General features: G+C 51.4%; 1 protein-coding gene across 1 annotated transcript in view; it reads right to left on the reverse strand.

Moving 5' to 3' along the window:
• The window catches only part of ZDHHC14 (zDHHC palmitoyltransferase 14), a 65,487-nt gene extending 63,377 nt beyond the window's left edge, over nucleotides 1-2,110 (reverse strand). Inside the window, exon 1 of the mRNA XM_078618411.1 lies at nucleotides 1,519-2,110. Coding sequence (XP_078474537.1) covers nucleotides 1,519-1,682 — 164 coding nt within the window. The 5' untranslated portion in view covers nucleotides 1,683-2,110. The remainder of the gene's footprint in view (nucleotides 1-1,518) is intronic.
• Nucleotides 2,111-9,899: the final 7,789 nt, after the last annotated feature.

A 9,899-nucleotide genomic window follows, 5' to 3' on the forward strand; every position in this document is an offset into this window, starting at 1 on the left:
ACTGATGGACTTACCAGCCCGCGCCGTTACCAACACAATCAGCACAATGCTCCGTTCAACCAAGGCTTCTTAAAAAGGAACCCCCTGCAATCAATTGATGTCCCGCTCACTGGAAGGTCTCTCTCCTCCTCCTCTGCTGCTGCTCCCACAGTCCACAACTCACCTCGTCCCGTGCTTGCTCTCAGTGCTGTTGACTTTCCCACCTCGTTCAAGTCCATGCCAATAATTGACAGCCTCCCAAACAGCCTCCCAATGAATGCATTTGCAATCCAGTGTCTTTCCCTGGCGTTCTTACTGCAACACTGTTGACGATTTTCCCTCATCACCATAGCCCCCACACCCATCAATGCGTCTGTTTTCTATGTGCTGTAAGTTTGAACTTCTTTCGCACCGTACGTAGACAACCGTGCTAATCGGAGGGGAACAAACTGAACACACAAACGTGTGGGGGGGGTATCACTGCTGTCACAGCGTCTGCATGTGTTTGGTAGGGAGCTGAAAATCCCCAGACGTTGCATGTGTGGATAATTGTGATTAATAACGCAACTTAAAACATTGAACAACATGCACAGAACCTTAGAAACTCTTAAAAGATGTTTATGATTGCCATGGTGATTACAGTTATGATGATGATGATAAATTCTGGTGAAAACCATGATTATGATAACGTTAAGAGACGATTATGATAATGATGGATAGAGTAGTTGGTGCCGACTAGGGCAGTATAAGCGATAACGCAACTAATACAGTTGTAGTGGTGGTAGTGGTGATGATGATGATGAAGGCAGTGAAGATGGTTATGGTGACACTGATACCGATGATATCGTGATGGGCCTTATCCAGGAATCCTCGCTGGATCTAACGACTCAGAGGATTATTCAACCAATTCCATTAAAACGTGGTGGTGATGATGATGGTGGCAGTGAATATGATTGGGATTGATGGTTACTTGACACTTAAAGATAATTATGGTCAATGAAACCGATGTCCACCAATGATGACCACAGTTATGATGACGCAGCCGACGATGATAGTGGTGCTGATACCATCATCCGCTGCTGTTGCGGATGACGGTGTTCACGAATCACAATGAACGTGTTGAACGAAGAAGACTACGACCAAGCTGGTGACGAGTGGCGGCGATTGGTGCTGCTCCCGATTTAAGATCTTGCCGCTGCTGCTTACGAGTCTATGGAAATCATAACGATCATTCATGCACGTGTAGAATGACACACCTCATGATGTTCAGGCTGATGATGCTGACAGCAAGTGAAAGCTGATGACAAAGATGATGATTACACTGATCACAGTGACACTGCTGTTGCTGCTCACGATTTCACCGCCGCTGATGATGATGATGCTGCCAATGATGATGAAGAGCATCACGCGAAAATAAGTGGGCGATTCGTGATGCCAATGACGACTGTGATTTTAAGTGATGCTTGCTGATGAAAGACTCCTGCTACCGTTGCTGCCGATGATGCCGCCAGCCGCTGGTTATAATGAATGAATACTCACTCGAAGGCGAAGAAGAGGCCGCTGGTGATGGTGATGAGTGCCAGAGTCAGGTAGAAAACGCCCGACTGCCTTGCCATCATGATGCGCCCATTGCAGCAAAATCTGTTTCTTCCTGGGAACACCTCCCATTTGCGACGAGGAAGCTTCACCTTCGCCGACTCCATCGCGCCGGGCTGCTCTCCGTTGATGGCGACGAATGCTCACGACGACGTCTGCGTTATTTTTGTTCAATCGCCTCAAAGCGCAAAGAAAAATTGTGCACAAAATTTTTTTTGGACCGCCCTTGCGGCCTAGCTGCGTTCGGGCCCCTACGGCCTTGCCTGAATCAGGGCGCCGGGCGAGGTGCCCCTCCGCCGGCGGAGTGCCGCACTGCGGTCGGTCCAACTTACGTCTTTCCCTTCCCTGGCCGCCGCCCCGCCACCGCCGCCGCCACGTCCCTGTATCTCGTTGATGTTTGTTAACGCAATGGCGCTAAATCTGTCGGCCTGTTCGCGAGCTCCATCGCTGCTTTGATCCGACGTGGCCACATCCCGACGACAACTGCTTCGAACACGCCTCAGGGCGCCTGGGCCGCCTACCCCTCCTGCGCCTGACGTCACGACGCAACGATAATTTATGTTAATAAGGGGCGTGGCATTATAAAATATGTTAATTTATGCGTGACGTCATCAGGATAGCATAACTTATGTTAATGTTGAATTGGATTGCGGGGCAGCGCGGCGATGTTATGATGTCGTGACGTCAGGCACGTCTCATTTAAATAATTATGACGTCACTGAATATGTAAAGCATCTGACACTTAAATTTCGATGTAAAGCTTTCGTGACTGCAGGGATTCATCTTCTTGGTTCTTTCGGTAAAGTCACGTAGAAGTGAAGTATTAAAATAATAAAAATAAAACAATAAAATTATTCTCACGACACTTATACGTTGGAAATTATTAATATATGCAAGACGTCATCACACATTAACATTCTTAGCAACAATATTAATGTATGTAAGGCGTCTGATACTTTACATTGGATGAGGTTAATGTTCATTAATCGTGACGCAGCATTCTTTACATCGAGACACCAGAGCTGAGCTATCCATCATTTTGAGTAATCGATTGCTCTACCGATAATCTATCCGATTACTCGACAATAGAACTCCTCTCATCCGCGACTCGACTCCTGTAATCCGCGGCTCCTGTAATCCGCGACTCCTGTAATCCGCGGTTCATGTAATCCGCTACTCCTGTAATCCGCGACTCCTGTAATCCGCGGTTTATGTAATCCACGACTCCTGTAATCCGCGACTCCTGTAATCCGCGACTCCTGTAATCCGCGACTCCTGTAATCCGCGGCCCCTGTAATCCGCGACTCCTGTAATCCGCGACTCCTGTAATCCGCGACTCCTGTAATCCGCGACTCCTGTAATCCGCGACTCCTGTAATCCGCGACTCCTGTAGTCCGCGACTCCTGTAATCCGCGACTCCTGTAATCCGCGACTCCTGTAATCCGCGACTCCTGTAATCCGCGGCTCCTGTAATCCGCGACCCCTGTAATCCGCGACTCCTGTAATCCGCGACTCCTGTAATCCGCGACTCCTGTAATCCGCTACCCCTGTAATCCGCGACTCCTGTAATCCGCTACCCCTGTAATCCGCGACTCCTGTAATCCGCGACTCCTGTAATCCGCGACCCCTGTAATTCGCGACCCCTGTAATCCGCGACTCCTGTAATCCGCGACTCCTGTAATCCGCGACTCCTGTAATCCGCGCCTCCTGTAATCCGCGTCTCCTGTAATCCGCGACTCCTGTAATCCGCGACTCCTGTAATACGCGACTCCTGTAATACGCGACTCCTGTAATCCGCGACCCCTGTAATCCGCGACTCCTGTAATCCGCGACCCCTGTAATCCGCGACCCCTGTAATCCGCGGCCCCTGTAATCCGCGACCCCTGTAATCCGCGACTCCAGTAATCCGCTACTCCTGTAATCCGCGACTCCAGTAATCCGCTACTCCTGTAATCCGCGACTCCAGTAATCCGCTACTCCTGTAATCCGCGACTCCAGTAATCCGCGACTCCTGTAATCCGCGACTCCAGTAATCCGCGACTCCTGTAATCCGCGGCTCCTGTAATCCGCTACTCCTGTAATCCGCTACTCCTGTTATCTGCGCTCAGCTTGGAGGGTCCCGCGAGGCCCCGAATGTTTAAAGAGGCCCAAGTAAATAAAGCACGGAAAATGTTCGACTTTAAATTAAACAAAGACGCAACACATTTGTCAACGACACTCTGTGGGGCCTTAATAGGACAAATATACAATAGGCGACGTTTCGGGCAATGGCCCTGCCTCAGAGTAGTCGATTACAATGTATAGACTATTCATATTCGGCATAATTTACCCACGAAAGCCTCTGTGTCGTGACTGTTTTCTAGGAGGGGACGATGTTGCAAACTATACAATTAAATTCAAAACGTATCCGTTACACAGATGCACCAAAATACACACGCACGCAAGGACAAAGCTCCCCGTGTAGCCTTCATCACACTGTTGGGGCAAGTGCTGTTAGCGAGTAACACCTATGAAGGCCCACACTGTGGCACACGAGGGGGTGGGTGGCCAGCACCACGCTCGGCCGCCTTTGTCTCCCTAGTGGCGATGTTTACACACCGCACCAGGTACTCATTTGAGTCTGAGTCTACCTAGGGGAGGCCCAGGACCGGTTCAGATAATCGTCACCGTTGTGTTGGCCGTGAGCGGGAATGGAACCTGGGGCGCTAGGTTCATTGCGCAGTGCGCTAACCACTGCGCCACCGCTCCCCATAAGAACAGAACACATGCACATACTCCCCAATTATGAAATACCATTAGCTGCCGAAGTAACAGCACAGGACACTAGAAACTTGAATGATAAAGCGTACCTTTTAAATACAGTTACACACACGCACATACACAACAACAACCGCCATTCGCCACGAAGTAGCGGTGACGACACGACGACGTTTGTGCCAGGCCATGTGCACCTTGAGGCCACGTGAAGTGTCGAACGCCCGCTGGCAGGAGGTCACGGGGCAGACCCAGGTGCCACGGGTCACATATATACACACGCACGCACGCACGCACATGAGTAAGATAAATTGGCATACACATGCATACGCCCCTGCGATTAATACAGTTGGTTACGTACGGTGCGAAAGAAGTTCAACATATGTACTGTACATACATAGACTCACACAGAGGACCACAGACTCATACAGAGACCCATAGACTCACAGGGAGACCCATAGACTCACACGGAAACCCATAGAATCACACGGAGACCCATAGACTCACACAGAGACCCACAGACTCACACAGAGACCCATAGACTCACGCAGAGACCCACAAACTCACACAGAGACCCACAAACTCACACAGAGACCCATAGACTCACACAGAGACCCTTAGACTCCCACAGAGAGCACACAAACACACACACCACACACACACACCACACACACACCACACACACACACCACACACACACCACACACACACCACACACACACACACCACACACACACCACACACCACACACACCACACACACACACACCACACACACACCACACACACCACACACACACTACACACACACACACCACACACACACCACACACCACACACACCACACACACACACACCACACACACACCACACACACCACACACACACTACACACACCACACAAACACTACACACACACGCACACCACACACACACCACACACACCACACACACCACACACCACACACACACTACACACACACACCACACACACACACCACACACACACATCACACACCACACCCACCACACACCACACACCCCACACACACCGCTATCCCCCATTCAGCCTGTAGAGAATATCCGCGGCTCATGCAGAGAGGCTTAATGCACTTCCATCCATTATTGAGCTCTTGAAAGAGCGCTCCTCAAATGCATGCAGCGGAAGCAGCAGAAGAATAAACCCCCCACCGCAGACATTAGTTTTAAAAATGCATGAGCTACCGTTGAGGAATTGGTCACAAATGAAGGGGCTTTCATTATATATTTTTTATATATTTTTTATATATAAAATGAGCGGCACGAGGTGGTCGTTTCGTATCCATCGCGGCCGATTCCAGTGGCGGCCGTGGTGGTCAGAACCGGCCCTAACCCTTTGGGGGCCCTAAGCAAAATTTGGTTGGAGGCCCCTTTGATGTATGATTTTTTTCACCCACTAGCTAGCAGTGACTCTAGGGGGCCCTCTGCTGGCCACGGGGCCCTTTGCAATTGCAAGGGTCGCTTAGTGGCTGGGCCGGCTCTGGTGGTGGTCAATGCCACTGGAATGATGTCCGGTCTGCCGTGTTCCAAGAAAAATCTACTCGTGACGTCCACTCGTGACGTCATGACGTCTACTCGTGACGTCCACTCGTGACTCGTGACGTCCACTCGTGACTCGTGACGTCCACTCGTGACTCGTGACGTCCACTCGTGACTCGTGACGTCCACTCGTGACTCGTGACGTCTAGTGACGTCAACTCGTGACGTCTACTCGTGACTCGTGACGTCTAGTGACGTCAACTAGTGACGTCGCCTCGTGACTCGTGACGTCTAGTGACGTCAACTCGTGACGTCTACGCGTGACTCGTGACGTCTAGTGACGTCAACTCGTGACGTCTACTCGTGACTCGTGACGTCTAGTGACGTCAACTCGTGACGTCTACTCGTGACTCGTGACGTCTAGTGACGTCGTGATTTCTACTCGTGACATCTGCCGACACATTAAACTGACACTACACACACACAGCACACACAGTACACACAGTACACACACTACACACACTACACACACACAGTACACACACACAGTACACACAGTACACACAGTACACACACTGTTTCTGCGTGTGTATTTCTATATATATGTACCTGGCGTTGGTGCTGGCCACCCACCCCTTCGTGTGCCACAGTGCTGGCCTTCATAGGTGCTGCTACTCGTTAACAGCACTTGCCCCAAAAGTCAGTCGAGGTTATACAGGGTGTCTTTGTCTTTGTACCTGTGTGTGTGGTGAGGGCCAATTCAGATTGGCCTTTCCCCTCATGGCGTTTGAAACCACCACAGCGGCCAAATGGGGCTCTGGACGGGTGCGAAGGGCTGGTAACCTTCAATTAAATATATAATTAATAAGCTTGTGCCGGAGGCCCCGGGGGAGAGGCTGCCACTCCTCTGTCGGGAGCTGGACCGGTACCGCCTGGATCTCTGTGGTATTCAGGTGGACCGGCTCTGGCTCCTGCCACCATGAGGGGTGGACAGTCCTCTACTCGGGGCAGGAGACTGCCAAACAACAGGAAGTGGCTCTTCTTTTGAATAAAAGAATGAAGGGGGCGTGGGAGCGTGGCGGTGAGGTGTGGGAAGCGGTAAGCCCCAGACTACTTTGGGCTCGCCTTCCCATCAACCGGAGGCGAGGAGTGGTGGTCGTGGGATGCAGGCAAGGCCGATGAGTCAGATGCCTTCTAAGACCTCCTGTCACAGGTGCTAGCTATAGTGGCCCCTCGGGATAGAGTCATCTTGTTGGGCGACTTCAATGCCCGAGTTGGTCATGATGCTGGCACCTGGGCTGGAGTGATTGGAAGGCATGGGCCAGATCAGCTCAATAACAACGGTAGGAGGCTGCTAGATTTTTGTGCAGCCCATGGGCTTATAATTACCAACACGCTGTTCCGGAATCGGTGCATCCACAAAACTTCATGGATGCATGCCGGGTCCAAGCAAGAACATCTGCTGGACTACGTAGTGACGGAACAGCGGATGCAGGGCCCATGTCCTTGACACCAGGACCTACCGTGGAGCTGATCTGCCCACTGACCATCGACTTGTCATCTGTAAGATGCGCCTGCCATTCTTCCACTCCGGTGGTGGGTGTACACCTAGGACCCCATTCTCACCCAAAGTGACCTGGTCTCAGCTAGCTGATGGAAGTTGCAAGCGAGAATTTAATCACCGCTTGCGGCTGAGGTTGGCATCGTCCCCCACTCCTCCAGGGCAGTGTGCTCATGACCGGCTCCGGTTTGACAGCAGAGGTCTCACTCCTAATCAGTCGAGCGGCATTATATTTTCATCGGTTGCGTAACGCTGTGTGGAAGCTACCTGGTCTGTCGCTCCGCACGAAGCTTCAGGTCTTCTCGGCCGCGGTCATTCCCTCCCTTCTCAACGCCTGCGAAACGTGGACCCCACCAATGGGACATCTTCGCCGGTTAGAAACATTTAGGCTGGCCTGCCTACAATCCATCCTGGGTTTAACCAGGATGGATTGTGTGAGGAGCTCACACATCCTTGAAAGATCTGGACAAAGTCCCATCGGTGAGCTCCTCCGACAAGCAAGGCTGCATTGGCTGGGTCATGTAGCCCGCATGCCCAGCCACCGCATGCCTAAACAGCTTTTGTTCGGCCGGATAGAGGGAGTTAAGCGGGCGCGGCACGGGCTAGAGAAGAGATGGAGTGATGTAGTACATGAGGATGTGGAGCTGAGTGGACTTGCCGATGACTGGTACCAGCGGTGTCAAGATCGGCCTCTGTGGAGGAGGCTCGTGAAGGACGCTACTGGGCAGTTGGAGGCAGTCGCCCTCCAACAACAACGGAGGGCGGAGGAGCGACGCTCACAACAACGAATGGAGCGCCGTGTGGCTAAAGCACAGCAAGTTGGCACAGTAGGGGGCAAAGGTGGTGCATCGGCCAGTCGTCTCAGTCAGTCGACCTGTGGCACCTGGGTCTGCCCCGTGACCTCCTTGCAACGGGCGTTCGACACTTCACGTGGCCTCAGGGTGCACATGGCCTGGCACAAGCGTCGTGGTGACGTCACCGCCACTTAGTGGCGAATGGCGGTTGTTGTTGTGGGGAGCGGTAGTGTAGTGGTGAGCGCTACCCTGCGCTACGAACCCGGCCACCCGAGTTCGATTCCCGCTCACGGCGACCAACACCCCAGTGACGATTATCTGAACCGGTCCTGGGCCTCCCCTAGGTGGACTCAGCCTCAAATGACTACCTAGTACGGTGTCGAGTGAACATCGCCACGAGGGAGACACATCGAGATACGTCGAGATACACACACAGAGAGACAACATCGTGTGTGCACTGTGCACGCCAGCTCCCTCACAGCCAGTGATACACACAAAGATACAAAGACAAAGACCCCCCGTATAGCCTTCACAGTCTGTTTGGGGCAAGTGCTGTTAGCGAGCACCTATGAAAGCCGGCACGCTACACGAGGGGGTGGGTGGCCAGGTAATCATTTGAGGCTGAGTCGACCTAGGGGAGGCTCAGGACCGGTCCAGATAATCGTCACCTGGTATTGGTGGCCGTGAGCGGGAATCGAACTCGGGTCGCCGGGTTCGTAGCGCTACCCGTAACGAATACCTGGACACGTCCTGACAAAAATCCATTCTGACAAATCCTGGAGGTCTTTTTGACAGAAAATATGATTGTATCATTATTTCGATTTAAAGCTTTCGTGACTGCAGGGATTCATCTTCTCGGTTCTTTCGGTAAAGTCGCGTAGAAGGGAAATAATAAAATAATAAAAATAAAACATAATAAAATAATTCTCACGACGTTTCGGCCGCAACCCAAGCAGCCGTCTTCAGGTGGAGAACAGGTCTGTCGAGAAGGCAGAGTCTGAATGGCACGCCCCAGGCTTGGAGCGACTATTTATGCTGGGATGGAGGGGCGACTTTACCGAAAGAACCAAGAAGATGTATCATTATTAGTATCATTATTCCACACGTGAAACGTTGAAGAAAATTCAAACAACCACAAAAACTTGACTTTCTTTTGAAATCTCACTTTGTTTTTCATCTCCCGCCCGTGTGAACGGCACGCCGTCACGCACACTCGCGACGTCGCGTAAATACACAACGCTTTAAAAATACACAAGTTCAACATCAATCTTACGTCCATCATGAGCCCTTTCCCATGCTTTGAACCTCAAGTTATGCGCTCGGTAGCCAAATTGAGAGCAGTTTTTTTTTCTTCTTTTTCAAATCGGAGTTTCATAATAAAAAAATAAAAACGTGTTGGTTTAGTTGTCCGGCAGAGACATGTAAGGCAGGAGGGGGGGGGGTGATGAGAGGGGACGATTTTTAGTAAACGCTCCTCCCTCAATGCACGAACTCCCAACGGGAATGCGACTCATTGGGACTCATTCACAGCAGTAGCAACAGGCAATGGATAGCCATTGACTACTATATTTACCCAAGAATGTCTGTGTGTAACGCTCCTGACGTCACTCCACATACACCAGCCCCCCTCATTAATAATCATGAACAGGTGACGTCACTCCACATGGACACCCCCCCTCCAGGAATGTCTGTCCTTAA

The sequence above is a fragment of the Lampetra planeri genome, chromosome 57 (genome assembly GCF_965212315.1).
Source record: "Lampetra planeri chromosome 57, kcLamPlan1.2.h2, whole genome shotgun sequence".
Classification (NCBI taxonomy): Eukaryota; Metazoa; Chordata; class Hyperoartia; order Petromyzontiformes; family Petromyzontidae; genus Lampetra; species Lampetra planeri.